Source organism: Corylus avellana, chromosome 6 (genome assembly GCF_965113065.1).
Source record: "Corylus avellana chromosome 6, dhCorAvel1.hap1.2, whole genome shotgun sequence".
Lineage (NCBI taxonomy): Eukaryota > Viridiplantae > Streptophyta > Magnoliopsida > Fagales > Betulaceae > Corylus > Corylus avellana.
In genome coordinates this window covers 1,485,398-1,503,903 of record NC_142495.1, presented here as the reverse complement: position 1 = coordinate 1,503,903, position 18,506 = coordinate 1,485,398, and the positions used below count along the sequence as shown (strand labels likewise).

The 18,506-nt window shown below is 35.6% G+C and overlaps 1 protein-coding gene across 5 annotated transcripts in view; it reads left to right on the top strand.

Annotated features, from left to right (window-relative positions):
* Nucleotides 1-18,506, top strand: part of LOC132187653 (vacuolar protein sorting-associated protein, putative (DUF1162)) — a 40,952-nt gene that overhangs the window by 21,506 nt on the left and 940 nt on the right. The window contains exons 13-35 of one of the 5 annotated variants that reach the window (XM_059602041.2): nt 130-224; nt 1,899-2,050; nt 6,710-6,765; nt 6,862-7,075; nt 8,545-8,964; nt 9,052-9,329; nt 9,540-9,625; nt 9,709-9,795; nt 9,934-10,195; nt 10,303-10,701; nt 10,813-10,909; nt 12,650-12,927; nt 13,525-13,641; nt 13,788-13,952; nt 14,448-14,576; nt 14,675-14,764; nt 14,893-14,999; nt 15,085-15,233; nt 16,622-16,704; nt 16,781-16,876; nt 17,246-17,368; nt 17,853-17,936; nt 18,212-18,355. In XM_059602041.2, the coding sequence (XP_059458024.2) occupies nt 130-224; nt 1,899-2,050; nt 6,710-6,765; nt 6,862-7,075; nt 8,545-8,964; nt 9,052-9,329; nt 9,540-9,625; nt 9,709-9,795; nt 9,934-10,195; nt 10,303-10,701; nt 10,813-10,909; nt 12,650-12,927; nt 13,525-13,641; nt 13,788-13,952; nt 14,448-14,576; nt 14,675-14,764; nt 14,893-14,999; nt 15,085-15,233; nt 16,622-16,704; nt 16,781-16,876; nt 17,246-17,368; nt 17,853-17,936; nt 18,212-18,355 (3,711 nt within the window). Of the gene's footprint in view, nt 1-129; nt 225-1,898; nt 2,051-6,709; nt 6,766-6,861; nt 7,076-8,544; nt 8,965-9,051; nt 9,330-9,539; nt 9,626-9,708; nt 9,796-9,933; nt 10,196-10,302; nt 10,702-10,812; nt 10,910-12,649; nt 12,928-13,524; nt 13,642-13,787; nt 13,953-14,447; nt 14,577-14,674; nt 14,765-14,892; nt 15,000-15,084; nt 15,283-15,524; nt 15,596-16,621; nt 16,710-16,780; nt 16,877-17,245; nt 17,369-17,852; nt 17,937-18,211; nt 18,356-18,506 lie in introns of those variants that run through there. The other 4 variants (XM_088517092.1, XR_009440841.2, XM_059602042.2 and 1 more) reach the window with 4 other exon arrangements.

The window sequence follows — 18,506 nt, the reverse complement described above, 5'->3', positions numbered from 1 at the left end:
TATCTGCACTTCATTTTCTTCTCTCTCGTTTGTGGGTGTGTATGTGTTTTATTATTATTATTATTATTATTTACAATAAATCCTGAGCCTATTTTATCCTAATTTTTGTATCAACTTTTACTGTCACAGGTGGAGAACAGGTCAGGCTTAAACCTTCTTTGTGACTTCGACAATAAGCAAAGTTTATCAATCGCCGGAAATCAATCTGCTTCTATTTTTTTAAGGTACCTCCTCAATATATATCTATCAATCAGCATTTCCATGTGTATGAGCTGAGCTAAAATTAAACTAGGTGTAGTATTTTTTCATTCCTACACTTTGCAATAGCTTTTCGTAGGAGCCGACTTTTCCGTAGTCACAAATTAGATAAGATGTTGTATTCATGCCCATCCCCATCATGCCTGTCAATTATCATTTTCTTAATAGGTCAATTGCTATCCAATTGATAAACCACATTACTTTCAAAACAAAAGGTTGAACATTTTATGCCTTTTTTTATTTTTTGGGTTGATTTATTCTTCTAACCTCTATGAGTGAAGAAGAATTGGAAGTTATGGGCATGCGGATGCTTCATTAGATAATGCTTTACCCAGTTACCCCTTGATAAGGTAGCTTCGCGAACTACTAGCCATTTTCAAGAAATCCCCACGAATTGACAAGTGTGACACTTGGATACATCAAATTACCATTTTGTTTCAAAAAGGTCACTCCGTCAGCGTTGATCCTTAGAATGGATGGAAAACTAGTCACGTGCAATTTGACCGAAATCTTTCGAAAATACCCACTTTGACCATTGAAAAACCAGATTTTCCCTTTATAATTATTAATCAATAAAAAAAGAAAATTGACCTATATATATATATATATATATATATATATTTTAAAATTTTAGCTGCATAAGTTTTTTGGCGAATTTGAAATGGGTCCATCCATTGAATTCCCGGCCAACGTTTGTTGGTGCCACGTTACATTAAATTATTATTTTTGACTGTTATTAAAAATAAAAAAATTAAATCTTAAAAATATTATTATTATTTTTTTAAAAGGAAAAACAGAGGAAACCCCTTGAGGGGCACCAACAAGGGTGGGGGTGGCTGGCCTGTGAACCACCCCCATTGGGCTGAGGGTGGCTGGCGGGCCACCCTCGCATGTGGGGGACCGGGCTGGCCTACTCTCTCTCTCTCTCTCTCTCTCTCTCTCTCTATATATATATATATATATATATATATATATATATGCCACCCTCACATGTGGGGGACCGGGCTGGCCTACTCTCTCTCTCTCTATATATATATATAAAATCAGTTATTTTTTATTACTAGATTTTTGTTTTTATTTTTTTTAATTTTATTTTGGTTTTGAGAATAAGGGGTATTTTTGGTAAAAATAGTAGTTTGATGTATCTAAATGTCATACTTGTCGGTTCTTGTGGCTTTTTTGAAAATGACTGGTAGTTCAGGGAGCTTAAATATATTTTTTCCTTGTTATTTTGATTTGATTTTTAATAAATTTGAGAAATACTGATGGCTAATAACATGTCACAGCTAAAAATATGTTGAGTAGTAACCTTCTTGTTGTTCCCTCAAGTTTGATGCATGCACAGATACATGCATTCCTTGATGCATAAGTACATGCATTATATACTTTTGTAACAGGTCTTCCAAAGGAATTATCGGCTAGAATGAACTAGAGTTTTCAAGTATTAACAATGTAATTGAGGTGATTCCATAAAAATATATGTACCATTAGAGATGATTAAATTATAAATTGTTATTTCCTAGAGGTAGGGAATCTTTTATGCTTCATGCGCGTGTATAGATGCACAAACACGCGCACGGCCATCTGGATCAATATATAATTTGTTGATTGATATGTCATATTTATTGCATGATTGCTAGGAACTCGGATATAGCAAACCAATCTTCAGCAGACGAATCAGTTGTTTCAGTCCAACTTTCCATTCCTGGATCCCTCAAAACTTCTCCCATTCATCTTTCTCTTTTAGAAGCTCAAGCACTTACCTGGAGAACACGTGTAATGTCAGTCAAAGGTATGTTCAACTACTCTCTAGTCTGTACAACATTATTGGATATCCTTGCTTTTTACAGCTAGCCATGTGGCCTAATGTACAGCGTGTATTCTGGCAATCATAGTATAAATTGAATATCTTATCATTTCAGTCTTAGTTCATTGGGTTCTTTCCCATTTGTTCGGTCTCTTCAAAAGCTACTATGGGAAAAGGTTGAATGCTATATAATTGTAAAAGGTGGTTTCCCCACACCCACCACCAACCCCATCCCCCCCCCCCCCCCCCCCCCCCCCCCTTCTCCTGAGCTGTTAAAGGTGGTTTCTGATATTTGTATCTGTTAAAGGTGGTTTTTAGCTGCAACATGGGGTTATTTTCTAAAAAATTGGCAACTAAAGCTAATGCCGTGTCACTTGCAGTGTTGAGATAATGGTGGAACATCAAGAAATATGGCTTCGTTTGTTAATGCTTTTTAGAGGGTATTTTTTGTTTGAAAAGTGTTTTGATGTGACATAAAGGTGAAAATAGTTGTGAGTGTTTTGTGTTTGGGGTTGTTTGTTAATGTTTTTGTTTTGAAAAGAGAGAAGAAAAGGGAGAAGGTAAAAGCGTTATCAAACAAACCCATATTTCGTTTGTATTTATTTCTCCTAAATTCAGAAATTATAGTTTGTTAGGGAATTTAGAAGAGAGAAATATAGAAATAGAGAGAGGCTAGTTAGATAATGATCATAGCCCACCTTACAACTATTTATAAATTTTTATGGACGGGTATAATTACAATAATGCCCATGTAACTAAGACCCTAACTAACTAACCACAATAACAACCTTCTAATTAAACTAACAAACTTTGTTAACACTCCCCCTCAAGTTGGAGCAAATATGTTATATAAGCCCATCTTAGAACGAATAAACTCTGATTGAGTTCTGTACAAAGATTTTGTGAACATATCGGCTAATTGATCTCCAGACTTTGCGTATGGTATAGCCATATCTCCACTAAGTATCTTGTCATGAATGAAGTGAGAATTAACTTCAATATGTTTGATTCTTTCATGGAAGATAGGATTTGAAAGCAATATGTATTGCAACATCATGTCACAAAATAATGGAAGCAATGTATGAGTTGAAAATCCAATCTCTTGCAGAAAATGTTGCAACCATGTAAACTCGCTAGCAGTATGGGTCATTGCCCTGTACTCAGCTTCTACACTGGAATGTGCAACAACCATCTAATTTTTATTCTTCCAAGTATTCAAATTTTCACCTGCAAATGTACAATATCCAATAGTGAACCTCTTATTTGTGAATTGTGGGAGATCCTGTCCAATCTGCATTGGTAAATCCTTTTACTCTGAGATGTCCATTTGATCTCTACAATATCTCAAGACTAGGAGCTTTCTTTAAGTACTGAATAATATGGGTTATTGCATCCATTGTAGAACCCTAGGAGTCTCCAAAACATGACTGATAGTACTGGCTGCATATGAAATAACTAGCATGCTGATAATACGATAATTCAACTTTCTAACTAATGGACGTTATCTATCAGGAACTTCAAATAGTTCCCCTTTATCTTTTAATAATTTCTGATTAGTATTCATGAGAAATATCAACAAGACGAGTACCCAATAGACATGTTTCTTCTAACAACTCAAGTATATATTTTCTCTAAGATAAATTGATACCATTACAAGATCTGACAACTTCAATACCCAAGAAATATAGAAGTTTGCTCAAATCCTTTGTATGAACTGTTGTTGCAAAAATTGTTTCAATCGAGTAATACCATCATGCTCATCTCCAGTAATCACTATTTTATCAACATATACCACAAGGAGAATCTAACCCGGATCAATATGTAAATGAAAAACTAAGTGAGCCATTTGACATCTCTGAAGAGAAAAGTCTACTACAGCCTCAAAGAACTTCCCAAACCATGCTTTCGGTGAACTTATGACCATATACAGCTTTCTTCAACCTACAGGCACACCCTTGCTACTTCCCTTGAGCAACAAACCTCAAGTGGTTGTTCCATATAAACCTCCTCATGTAAGTCTTCATGTAGAAAAGCATTTTTGCCATCTAATTGAAATAAGGGCCTGTCAACATTAGCAGCCATGGAAATTAGCACCCTAGTAGATGAGATTTTTGCAATTGGAGAACATGTCTCATCGTAGTCGATGGCATATGTTTGTTTATAGCCTTTAGCAACCAACCTCGCTTTCAATCTGTCAACGGAGCCATCCGAATTAAACTTGACTGTATATACCTATTGGCACCCGGCTTTTTTTAGCCAGGGTGTAGTGTCAAAAGATCCTAAGTTCCATTCTGATGTAAAGCATCCATTTCCAATCCTATAGCTTTTCTCCTGCCAAAATTGAATAAGGCATCTTTCACCGTCTTTGGGGTAGAAACTGATGCAAAGCACCGGACATGAGCCATAGATCACATCATCCCATGATCTTGTGGTTGGGTGATTGACAGCTAGATCATTATTGGACTTTTTTTTGGTTGGCATTTTGTTTTATTATTTATTTTTCAGACGGGTTGTATTATTTTATTTTGGACTTTATGTTATTTTAGCAAGCCATTAGCCCAAAGTAAGGTTAGGTTTAGTGATGCAGCCCGACTTGGTGGGTTGCAGCGAAGAACAACAATAAAAGAACGGATAAACAATTCCAGATCTAGATTCTATCAAAGACCTAAGAATTCTTCTAAAAACAATAGAGTCTATCTAAAGTTTAAAGGAAAAAAAGGAATAAACTCAACTCTTAGTATTCTCATTAATAAAACTCAATACTAATCATCAACTGCTTTCTGGAGGCTATATGCATATATTTATAGCCCAAGACTCCTAACCCTAATAAAACACGAAATATAGACTCCTAAAACTCTAACCCTAATTTAATAACGAAATAAAGATAATTAAATAAAACAGATGTGGCTACGCGTTCGGAGTGGACAAGTGGCCGTTTGGATGGGGACTACTGAAAGCAATAAAAACATAAAAATAACATAGGGCCGTTCGAACGGAGCCTTCTGCCAACTTCATCTGATCTGCATCACTTAGGGTTAGGGTTTAATCCCTAGTCTATTTAAACCTAGTTTTCTATTGTGTTCAGTAGCTTATGATGAATTGAGAAAATTAAACTACTGCTTGTGGTTCCCTCTTGTCTTCTTTCTCCCCTCGTTTCCCCTCTTCGGTTCTTCTTCTTCCCCTCTCTAGCTTGTTTTCTCTTCCCTTCTTGGCTTCTTCTCTCTTCTCAATCTTGTGTATGTCCTGCATCAGAAACACTAGATAGATGGGGAATAAAGTCAGAAAAATGAAAGAGATAAAGATTTGGAAGATACATATTGACTGATGGAATGTTTGGTGACACAAAAATGTTTACCTTTTCGGATAGTAATGGGCAATGAATTATATTGAGGAGAGGAAGCTAGATTGGATTATGTAGAGATGGAATTGTAAGTGAAATTAATGAGGTGTTCATCTCAAGATTATAAACATCAAGAGTACTGACATTTGAAAAATATGGAGTAGACTCAAAAAACGTGACGTCAGAACTAGTGAAATGTTTCCTAAGAATAGGGCTATGACACTTGTAACCCTTTTGGGTATGAGAATAACCAAGAAAGACATTTGCAGCACGAGGATCAAATTTATCAGAACTTGGAACAAGATTGTGAACATAACAGATACATCCAAATATTTTTAGAGGTAAAGAGAACAGTGGAGATGAATGAATTAAGAGAGAGTGAGGAGCACACTCCAACTTAAGGTGACCTCAGATTAATTAAATAACAAGCAGTGCAAACACATCACTCCAACTTATCCCAGATAACAAGTAGTGAAGACAGAAGAAGGCATCCTAAGGTGACCTCAGATTTTCTTGGCTTTAGACAGGTAAATGTAGGAAGATCCAATGTATGACTCTATGCTCGTCAGAATCAAAGAGATAATCCTCCTGTTCCCGTAGACTGGCAGAGTCATTTTTCCCTGGTCTCTTTGATTTGAGATGATGGAATTGGCCTCGTTCTCCCTCTCTCTCTCTCTCTTCATAGTTGGAAGTATTTTCCCTCCAAATTACAGACATGATAAATGGAGTTTTACATTATTGATAGCTGATAAGTTAGATTAGTGGGAAGGAAATATGTTGACCTCCACCCTTTATATTAGTCCTTTCTCGACTTTTTAACGGAGCTGGAAGTTCTGGAGGTTGTCGCTTGGTATGTTCTTGGCGATCGGGTGAGGAGAAATGTCCTCAAGGTGTTGAGAGATGTGGACGTACAGAACAATCTAAAAGGAGAAACATATTTGAGTTTACCATATGGACCAGTTAAACTTCCAAAAACTAAAATATTTGAATGATAATCATGTGTCCACAAATTTCACCCATACATGATCGTTAGTATTGCTTAGTAGCATACCTCCTACAATATATAATAGGACATTGAATTGAGCAGATAGAAACTCTAAGATGGAACTTGAATCAGGATCGCCCAGGCTGATATCAGTCAAATCTGCTTGAGATGATTAGGATAAGCTTCCTTGACTTCTTAATCTTGCTAATTTAATCAACTGATTTTTGCATTCTAGTTTACCAACTGGTACAAGGAATGTCAGAATTAGATCATTTAACTTGTTCTTGGGTTTAGCTTATGCCTTTATTTCATGGAGCAGATTCAAAAACTTACCCTGGGCCTTTTGTTGTGGTTGACATTTCAAGAAAATCTGAGGTATTTGCTTCTTTTTTTTTTTTTTTTGACCTCCTAAATTTCATTATGTTCATAGAAATGTATTGATTATTTTATTGATTTTTTTTTTCTTGGTAGGATGGTTTGTCAATTATAGTTTCTCCTTTAACAAAAATACATAATGAAACTGGATTATCTATGGAGCTACAGTTTCGACGTCCGCTACAAAACAAAGATGAGACTGCTTCTGTGTTGCTAAAATCAGGAGAAACAATTGATGATTCCATGGCCATGTTTGATGCTGTGAATTTGTCTGGTGGATTAAAGAAAGCGTTGATGTCATTAAGCGTTGGTATGCATTGTCAACTGCAATTATTTCAATTAATTCAAACCCCCACTTATTTGTGCCATTTTTCCAAGTCTTACCTACATTTCTTTCCATTATTCTTCTCTCCCTTCTTGTCATTTTTATCGTCATCATCATCATCATTAGTATCCGCAATGTCCTTTAGCACGTTATGGTATGTTCATGTGTGATAACCAATTTATTAGAATCTTAGATAAATATGTTGTCACTTCAGAAGCACAGATTTTGGTGATAAGATGATGCCGCTACTCCTTGACTTTGTATGATGGTGATAAGATTTTTTTTTTTAAAATTTTTTTCTTTAAAAAAAAAAAAAAAACAAAAAACAAAATTCTGGGTATTGTAAATAGTTGGTGCAGGGTGGATGACTTGGAAAAGTGCTCGAGTATTGAGTGATCCTAAAATATCTAGAAAACTGAAGGGGGAAATGTGACTGCTATAAAGCAATGTATGCTTGCTTGTGTTTTGGAGAGATTACCGTGAAAAATTGCTTCCTCTCCTATCAAATGGTGCTACATCTAGAGGCCTCTTATTTATTAGCATGGAGAAAATAAAACCCAATGAGGAATCAGTTCATTTCGCATGTAAATTTTATGGGCATCCTGCTTTTCTATTTTATATAGACTTGAATGTAACGCTTGAGGGTGAAGATATTATGTACAACGTGACTGTTTTACCAAAATTTTTTCTTTTACTTCAAAATTAACAATATGTTGAATCAGAACAACTGACTGCTAGTTCAAAAACATACTTTTTCCTGATTCAGGGAGAGATGTACTGGAGTATTGATGTTTATCTTGCACCTGAATTACATACAGTTATCTCAATCTTTTACCAAAAACAAATCATTTATTGATATTTTGGGAGGTGTGAAAGCCATTTAGAAAAAAAAGTGATTATTAGATGAGCATTGCCTAAGACAAGGGTTCTTTGGTGGCAGTAGGGGATACATTCAGTGGTGACTCCCTCACTATGCATTCTTGAAATGAAAAAAAAAAAGAAAAAAAAAAAAGAAAAATTCATAATCATGCTAGGTGGAAAGGACTGAGCTTTTTACCCAAGTTAATAGTCGTGTTTGGTAAGTCTGATTCAATGGTCTTGAAATGGAAACGTTCATATATGGACTTTATAACCGAGTTGATCATAGGATTTAAGGCATCTGTAGGATTTAGTCATAGGATTTTAGAAAAGGAAAGACAACTATTGGAGATGCCAAAGTTGGCCTAGCACAGTGGCAAAGGATTGAAGGCATATCTGTAAGGGTGGGGGAGTTTGGATCTTGCTGCTGACCAAAATAACTTTATGATTCTCCAAGCTCGAAAGTAGGTCTTCTTATCCCAGGATTTTTTTTTTCTCCTGGATTAGTTACACGTAGTGATAATGGCAATTTTGTTAGTGAACATTTAATTATTAGTTATTGCCCGAAATTAATGTGATTGCTGATTGATATGCAGGTAACTTCTTGTTTTCTTTTAGACCTGAACTTTCAGATGGCTCTAAAAATGCTAAGAATTCACTTTCTGCGGAGTGGTCAGATGATCTTGAAGGTGGAAAGGCAGTTCGTCTCTCTGGAATTTTCGATCAATTAAGTTATAGAGTCCGAAAGGCTTTATTTGTTGGATCCATGAAATGTTCCTTCAGTACAGCCCATTGTATTCTCAAATCTAATGGTTCACGTGTTGCAAGCATGCATTTTTTGATTCAGAGGATTGGAAGAAATGTGCCTGTTATACAACCTGAAAAATCTAGAGATGGGTTCAAAAATAGTGATTCACCGGTTGCATTACAAGAGCAAAAGGAAATTTTTCTTCTTCCTACCATACAGGTGTCCAATTTTTTGCACTCTGAGATAAATGTACTTTTGAGTGAAACGGGTAAGAGCAGAAATTTCATGGGACGATAAAATGTTTCATTTTACTACTGATTTGACTCATAACTGTTTAGCACTTTATCTTGTGCAGATGTATGTACAACTAATGGCTGTGAAAACATCGGGAACCAAGCAACTATACCATGTGATTCAACAGTTGATTTTTATTCTAATCCTTCCATCATATTCTTTATTGTCACTTTAACTGCGTTTGAGACAAGCTGCAAACCAGTGAATAGCAGTGATTGGGTCAAGAAGTTATCAAAGCAGAGAGGTGCAATCCATTGTCTGGACATTGATCTGGATTTTGGAGGTGGGAAGTATTTTGCTTCCTTGCGATTGTCTCGCGGGGACAGAGGCATCTTAGAGGTTGTTATGCTCTGGCCATATTACCATTTAGTCTTGCATGATATTTTTTGGTCAAAGAGCATAGACCAATAGTTGGATTACTACTTTCGGGTTATTTGCTGTGTTATATATTGTTATGTGTTATACACATATTTTCTAATTATATCAACTCGGTTCATTGTGCTAGTTTAACATCTTGTTGGAAATCTATTCTTGATATTTTTTTTGCAGGCTGCTATTTTTACACCATATGCCCTTAAGAATGATACCGATTTCCCCCTTTGTTTCTTTCTACCTGATAAGAAGCCTCTATCAAGGTATCACTACATCTGTCATTGGTTAAATTTATTTAGCATCATTCTAGATCTCTGATTATCTTCATAGCCTTAAATATATGCAGGGATGAACCATGGAAGTTTGATTCCAGCATTCCTCTGGAGTTGGGATTATTTTTGCCTCCAAAGTCGATCAGATCATGGTTCTTAAAGTAAGATAATTTTATTTTTTTGCAATGGCTATATAAATGTGTGAATTTCATCCTTTCACTATATGATGCTAAAATTTGCTTGCTTTATAGGTATTCCAGTTTTGTTTTATAATCATTTTATGTACCCTCTGTTGCTAGATCAAACAAGGTGCGGCTCAAATTGTCAGAAGATTATGCATCAGAGCCACTGCTAGACTTGGATGCATTATCAGGCCTTACAGAGATAAGCTTGGAAGTAGAGAAAGGATCTGGAGTCAAATCTATTACAAAGCTTGGGATGTCCATGGGGCCACTTTGCAGTAAAGTAGCTTTGCCATCTCAAATAGTGACTATGGTCCCACGGTATGTTGTGTTTAATGAATCGGAGGAAAGTATCACTGTCCGACAATGTTATTTACAGGTTTGCTCTAAATTTATAAATAATGGAGGTGTTTTTTCTTTTATCTCATGTCTGTAAATTTTTTTGACTTGTCTTCTTATCATTCCCCCTCTTTCTGTCTCCTTAAGGATGACATGGCAGGCATGATTCCCATTATAAGTAAACAGAGAGTAACACTACAGCTGCAGAGTGGAATTAGCAAAAGGAGAGAGTTCAATTTATTTGAGAATTTTATTAGAAAGCACAGAAATGCTAGCGATGAATCGTTAATACACATCCAGTTTCATCTGAATGATTCTGAACACAGTTGGTCAGGACCAGTATGCATTGCTTCCTTAGGACGCTTTTTCCTGAAGTTCAGGAAACAAGCGACTGCAGTAGAAAAAGGTGTACCAGAATACGCAACTGTTCATGTGGTAGAAGAAGGTTCTTCACTTGTTCTGCATTTCCAGAAACCGCCCGATATCAGTTTACCGTATCGGATTGAAAATTGCTTGAGGAATGTAGCTATAACTTACTACCAAAAGGTTGTGCTATTTTTCCATTTTCCTCCCTTGTCAACTGCTGATCTAGTGGTGCAGATCGGAATTGTTTTCTGTTTGTTAATTTTTTTCTATTATCACTTGAGAATTTTACAGGAGTCGTTAGACCCAGAGGTTTTAAAATCTGCGTCTAGTGTGGATTATGTCTGGGATGATTTGACTCTTCCACATAAACTGGTTGTCCAAATCGATGGTACTCACTGATTCCTTGTTACTTTTTTAAGTTTATTATCAGGAATTTGGCTCTTTTATAACTTTTTCTAATTTATTCATATTAATTTGGTTCAAAATGAATGTGAGAATGCTTCTTTGGTATTTTTTTTGTCCAAAATCATCATGGTGGAGACCAACCTCACCTTCAATTTCTGAAACACCTCCATATCCTTTTACAGAGATTGTGAATTTCTTTTTTTGGGCAATTCATTTCAGCTTTGTTGTGTGATTGTGTTTAGGAAAAAAGCTATCTATGCAGGTTTTTTTTTTTTTTTTGGGTGGGTGGGGGGGGGGGGGGGGGGGGGGAGAGGATGGGGTAAAATATGGTACGTATAAGTGGCATATTCTTTAGGAATCAGCTTGATTTACTTAGCTTGAAAAAGAGAAAAAAGACGATCAGCTTGATCTGCTTGTCATTTGTGACAGGCATGTTATTGTCCATCTCACTGTTGTGGTCTACTATAAGTTTTCTTAAAATCTGGGGCTCAACTTGGTGTGATGTCAGAGTTATGTGTTATATGTAGATGTCCAAACACACAAAAAGTGTAGTATATAGATTTAAAAAAACAAAAAAAAAAATTGGTTTTCTACATGGAGTATGGCTCAGACCAGAGAAACTGTGACCTGGTATAATAGATATAGGAAAATAACACTAGTCACAGTTCTCTTTGTTGATCTTAAATTGAAACACTATCATGAAGCTTATAGGGCTTCATATCTATTGGATGATAAATGCTGAATGGAATTATTAAACGCTTACTGCCATAGTCTGTGCAATTGAGGCTACTTCTTGTAGGTCATGCAATTTCAGTACTATTTAACTGTCTATCTAATTTTCCTAAGCAAACAACTCAACTCAATACCTAAATCTGGCTCTACTAGCAGGGTTTTTTAATGCCACTCTGGAAATAGAATTTCATGGAAGTTAAAAATTAAGTATCAGGTGGTTCAACTTCAGTTTAGGCTGTGTTTGTTAACTTTTAGCAACTTTTGTGATATCAATATGACATTTTGTTGCAAATGTAGAAATCTCAGAGGAATTTATTTCATTTGGTTTCATGGCGCCTAAGTAATATATTTGGACGTGTAAGTGTAATGTCCCTGAAAAAGTGATTAATTAAGGGTTCTCTAGGGGCAAATTATATCAAATTATAATGCTTTTTTTTTTTTTTTTTTTTCTCTCTCATCAAACTGATCAAGATAAAGTTTTCACCATTTGTTGTGGCTCTACCTATATAATGTGGACTCAGGTATGCCACGCGCGCATAGGTATGTCTATATGGGTTAGATCCATCAAACCTTTAAATATCAAGGCTTGGGAATATTTCCAAATCATTAAAATTCTCTAATTTTCTCTCGTATACCTTGGGATTAAATGAAGTATCAATGTACCATGGCATGCCATATACGAGACTGCACTAGTTCTAGAGTATACATTTAATGCAAAAATATGCTTGATATTGTATCATTTAAAATTTCTACCTAACAAGGGAGATGTTTCTTCCTTTCATTCTTTATTTTTTGACATGTCCATGAATCATAAGGTAGGTTTTTGTGATACTTTCTATACCCTTGTCATGAGTGACCTGGTGCAACACATTTAGAAGTGTCCATGCGACATATGCGTGCACCATTTACAATTAGATTGCAGGTTCAATAAATTCATGATATTTTGGATTGTGAAAATAGATATGACATAACAGGATATTTTTTCTTGCAGGTACCCAAGCACGCGAGATTAACTTGGATAAGGTGCGCACTTGGAAGCCTCTCTACAAACTGAGGCAACACAGAGGATTGTCATCTAATTTACCTTTGATTAATGGCATGGAGACGGTAAAAATAGGTTATGAAGTATACACAGATGGTCCCACACGGGTTTTACGAATTTGTGAGATCTCTGGTAGTCACAAGGCAGACACAGTTTTTCAATCATGTGCAAAGATTCAGTTAAGAGTATCCCATTTGGCAATCCACCTACTCGAGTGTGGAAAGCAGGTCCGTCCAATTCCCTGTTATTGATGTTGTGTCCACTCCTCCCCCCTCCCCCAAAAATTTATGAAGCTTATATTGTTTGCAAACTTCAAAGGATTCATTTGTTTGTTTTCATTGAACTTTTATATCTTTCAGTAATAGAAATTATGTGTGACATGGTCAACTGTTGCTTGCTGACTTGTCGGATGTCACCTTCACTTCTCATTTCAAGTCTTGTCCTCAAGTCCAGCCAGCCAAAAACGAAAAAAAAAAAATTCTTGACATATCTTCTGTTACTATAAATTTTTGTATACAGATGGTTATGTCAACATCTATATGTAAAATACTGCTGAGAGGATGATACTTCAGTCACAATTTTCTAGTATGGATGACTAAAATAGGTAGCCCTTGACACTTGGGAATTTGTCCCCCAGCCCACATGATAGTGTTCAAAGTTGCTTCTCAATAATTTTGAACTTTAAAGCCATAGCAACTAGGATTCTGCCTTTTGAGTAGTGTGCTCTATTGTTGTGCAGAGTGCAGGCTCCAAGAGTATAATCTTTTTTTGATGAACAACTTTCAATTTATAGTCTTTATCTAAAATGTTATAATTTTCTGAAGGATGGAGACGACAGTGAGTTGTCGGTTTTTATGCCGATCATAATTGCGAGGCTTGGGAATATTGATCTGGTTTCTGTATTAACTGATCAGCACAAATATTACCAGATATGTTTACAGGTATGATTGCTTATGCTTTATGCCTTAGAAAGTCACTGATCCCTACAAGACCTTTTATTTACATATTCTGGAAATTTTGTAAGAGTTTTGGGTAATTATTTCCATCAAATTATTATACTGATAGTGCCTTGTTGTATTCAATCCAGTCATTAAATTTGGAGGAGAAGTGGGAAGGAGCTCCTTTTGCAGCAATGCTTCGTGGACATCAGTTAGACTCCAGTGACACAAATGATTTACTCAAAATTGTTTTTGTCCAGCTTTCTGCCAGTTCCAATGTTATACAAGTAAAGTACTCATCTATAGTTTTGCAGGTAAAAATCAGACATTGCGTGTCTAACCTTTTCTTTATGTTCACTAAAGCTTATCTGTTGTTTGTTTCTTTTTTTCTTTTTTTTAATCAGTTTGCGAGAAACTGTCGTTATCAATGTCATGGAATAGGTCGTTGTCAATGTCATGGAATAGATTTGATAATACAATATTTGTTAGAATATAAATGATTAAATTTACCTCTTTCTATCGACTTAAGCTTTTAGGGTAAATGGTAATTTAACATGATATCAAAGCAAATGTCCTGAATTCAAACCTTGATTCTATCATTTACTTTCCATTTCAATAAAATATTCTATGTATTGGGTCCCACTAATTAAGAATGAATTTGAGCCCATACGTGAGGGGGGGTATTAGAATATAAATGATTAAATTTACTTCTTCTTATTAACTTAAGCTTTTAGGACAAGTGGTAATTTAATAATATACATTCGTATTTGGCTGTATTGGCTCTGATTTCCTGACTTGGTCTTATGCAGCCCGTTGATTTGAACCTTGATGAGGAGACATTAATGAGGGTTGTCCCATTTTGGAGAACATCTCTTAGCGACTCTAATTCTCAGAGTCGGCAGTTTTACTTTGATCATTTTGAGATCCACCCGATTAAGGTTTGATTTTCTTATTTCCACCATGACTCTGATATTGTAACATATTTCACCTACTTAAATTCCTGACCTGACCTGTGTTTGTATATGTTTTTTAATAGATTTTTGCCAATTTTCTTCCTGGGGAATCGTACTCAAGTTATAGCTCGGCCCAGGAGACTCTAAGGTCCTTACTGCATAGTGTTATAAAGGTATGTTAGGATGCTGTTCCAGGACTTGATATTTGTTGTGCTTAAATGTTTGATACATTATCTGTGCTGTCATTTTGTAAGTGCATTCCCTCATCATTTGTGTCCCCCCAATTTTTTGAACTTCTTAGGTCCCACCCATAAAAAAGAAGGTTGTAGAGCTCAATGGAGTTCTGGTTACACATGCCCTGATAACAGTGCGTGAATTATGTATTAGATGTGCTCAACATTATTCATGGTAAGCTTATCATTTTTAATTTCTTTTTCTTTTTTCTTGTGTGTGTTACATGTTAAGTGGTGTAAACGTTTACATGATTATCCAGGTATGTCATGAGGGCCATCTATATTGCAAAAGGAAGCCCATTGCTTCCACCAGATTTTGTGTCTATATTTGATGACTTGGCTTCATCCTCTCTCGATGTTTTCTTTGATCCTTCTCGTGGGTTAATGAATATTCCGGGTTTGACTTTAGGTACTCTTTCTACATTCTTTGTTCAGTCACTCATCCTCTTTTTGATTTGGTAAGTATCTATTTTTGTTTAAGTTCCCCTTTTTATAAGTATTACTTTTGTTATTAAGCTATATCAATAAGTTCCAAGTCAATTATTTTAATTTTATAGGCGTTTATAAGTGACAACGTATACTAGAAATTTCATCATGATTGTCACTACTGTTTGTGTTTGCATGTCGGCTATGGTCAAACTGTTTGGTATAGCAATCTTTTGTGTGTGTTTCTGTCTGACAAAAAATGGGGGTACTGAAGGTTGAGGACAAGTTCTTGGCTAAAGGATTAGCCCACTAAAGAAGAGTTGAGACTTCGATCCTGATTGTTAGGTAAAATGCAGACTGGTCTCATGACATCTCACCTGCAAAGATTATGGCAAGTTGAGTGATGCTAACTAAAATGGTGGTTTATGATGGTTTTGTAAGTGCTTGGAGTCTTCATTGAATGGTTGTAAAGATTATGTCAAGAACGTGTGTTCCATTTGTACTTGCGTGCAATTTTATTGAAGTTTTGGTTTCTGTTGAGGATCAGTGATAAATGCCGTGTAGTCAGGACATGTGAATCATTATTATACAGGTTTTTTCCACTTAACAGTGTCGATATCCTGACCTGCTAGAAAGCATGTGTGTGATTCAAATAAGTCACTGCAATAATTTTTCCAAAAGTAGGATAAGCTTAACAGGGATACCCTAATAAATAGTTTCCTCATAGAAAGTGCAACATGATTCAATTGTTATATATCTTTAATTGTATGGTGTAATAGTTTAATCATGCAATTATCGTAGTCTATCTTGTAGTCTAAAGATCTGTCATAGGCCCTTAATGCAGTTCCTATGTTATCATTTACAAAATATATTCCCATTCTATACAGAAAAAGATCATATCTGAATGTTGAAGGTGTGTCCAATACTTGTGCAAGAGTATCCAAGGAGTTTCAGACACATTTTGAAACTTCAAGATATTATTCCATCAGTTGGAAAAATTTATGAAGTACCAGATTATGTTCTGGGTTTGTGTGCTCTAAGAGGTCATTGACAAAAGTAAGACTTTGATTATGCATTATAGCCAGAGCATATGTACTTTTCTCTTAGCTTTTTGAGAAATGTTATTTTTTTTAATGTAATTTCTGTTGGCTAAGCTAAAGTTTATATTTCAGCAAGAGATTCGAAATGCATGCCTATTTTGAACTTCCCTTTTTGTAACTATGTGTACTTCAACATGAAATGCCATGTAATTGCTTATTGTGTTTCAGATATACATGTCAGACACTAACTTGCCCTTAATGCCTTCTCTGTTGTTTTAATTGCAAAGGCCTGGTTGTAATATTTGTTTGCTGCTTTGGCTATTGGGGACAGGTACATTTAAGCTCATCAGTAAATGTATTGATGGTAAAGGATTTTCTGGGACAAAACGTTACTTTGGTGATGTAGGAAAAACTGTAAGTACCATATCCGTCTAATTGCCAGCATTATTACTTCTGCTCTCACTGAAACTATCAATTTGGCACTCTGCAGTTGAGAACAGCAGGATCTAATGTACTCTTTGCTGCTGTCACTGAAATATCAGACTCTGTACTGAAGGGAGCAGAAGCAAGTGGTTTTAATGGAATGGTATAATTAGTCTTCACATTTTTGGGTACCACTCATTCATATTGCAATGTCATGATCGCTTTTGCAACCACTGCTAAAGGACTCAAAAAATTCAAGGATTAGTAAAAAAAAAATTGTAGAAATCGAGTGGATTCTGTCTTTATCATATACATACACGAAGAAGGTAATAAAAAAAATGGAAAGAAGACATGTTCTTTCTTTTATAACTTAAAGCCATGCAAGATGAAAGTCTCATGAACGGTTTTAAATGAGAGCCATAGTTTACTAAATTCCAATGTATGTACAATTTTTGTATTGTGCGCCCGCTTGGCTCAAATATTACTGGAATTTCTAATGATGATATTTTGGCTGCCTATAATCATTTTAAAGGTAATTGGCTTTCACCAAGGAATATTGAAATTGGCAATGGAGCCGTCATTGTTGGGAACTGCTTTGATGGAAGGTGGTCCAAATCGAGAGATCAAACTTGATCAGAGTCCTGGGGTTGATGAGGTAAAATCTACTATATGCATCTCTGGTCAGACAATTGGTGTGAATTTTTTTATTCATTGGGCATGCCCCATTTTCGTTAGTAGAAAATCTTTTGTGATATTTTCTCTTGCTTTAATTATAAATTTGGTTTAATTGTATGAGTTGAAGCCGAGACCCCTCCCTACCCCATTGATGGTGCTATGTACTATTGACATATTCCTTCTTTGCTAGTGACACATTGCACTAAAATAATCTACTAAGAAGCTAGTAACATATTGACCTTGTGCCTTGTGTTTGCCGACCTAGTCAATGGCTGTTCTTTTATCTCCTCGAGAATCTCAACGTATTAAAATTGTTGATGATATATCTGGGGGAAGACCATTAAAAATTTAGAATTCTGTATTGTTGTATATATTTTCTATATCTACGTGCAGCTCAGTCTCCTTGACTTTTTATAAGTCTATTTCTGAAGTCAATTATGAATTAGTTGTTTTAATTACTGCAGCTATATATCGAAGGATACCTGCAAGCTATGTTGGATACCCTGTATAGACAAGAATATCTTAGAGTCAGAGTCATTGACAATAAGGTAATTTATTGAAGGGGGAAAAAATCTTGACCAGGTTTTGGAAAATTCTATCGAATATGGCTAATCTTGAGAGTGAAAGCTTATCGACATTCCACTATTGATTTTTCACATAAAACTGATTTAGTAATGATGGTTCAGTTTATTGCTCACAGGTAGGCTTAGTTTGCTTCAATCTTATGCTAAGAGACATGCCTAATTGAGAAATCTTTAACTTGCTTCACTGTTGGACGCATCCTAAATTTAAGATTTCTGATAATATTACATTATATGCATAGGTTTTCCTGAAAAATCTACCCCCAAACAGCTCCCTCATTGAGGATATCATGGACCGTGTAAAGGGATTCCTTATGAGCAAGGCATTGTTAAAAGGAGATTCTTCAAAAACTTCTCGCCCCTTGCACCATGTTCGAGTAGAAAAGGTGAGTGTGTCTGTTCATTTAGTGTGCCTCTTTTCCTCTCTTTTTTTGGGTTCGATTTTTGTATTATTTGTTGTTTGTTTTATGGGTAGAAATTTAATTTCAGTAGTGATTGGAAAAGCTTGTGCTTATATGAGCATGCCAGGCATTAATT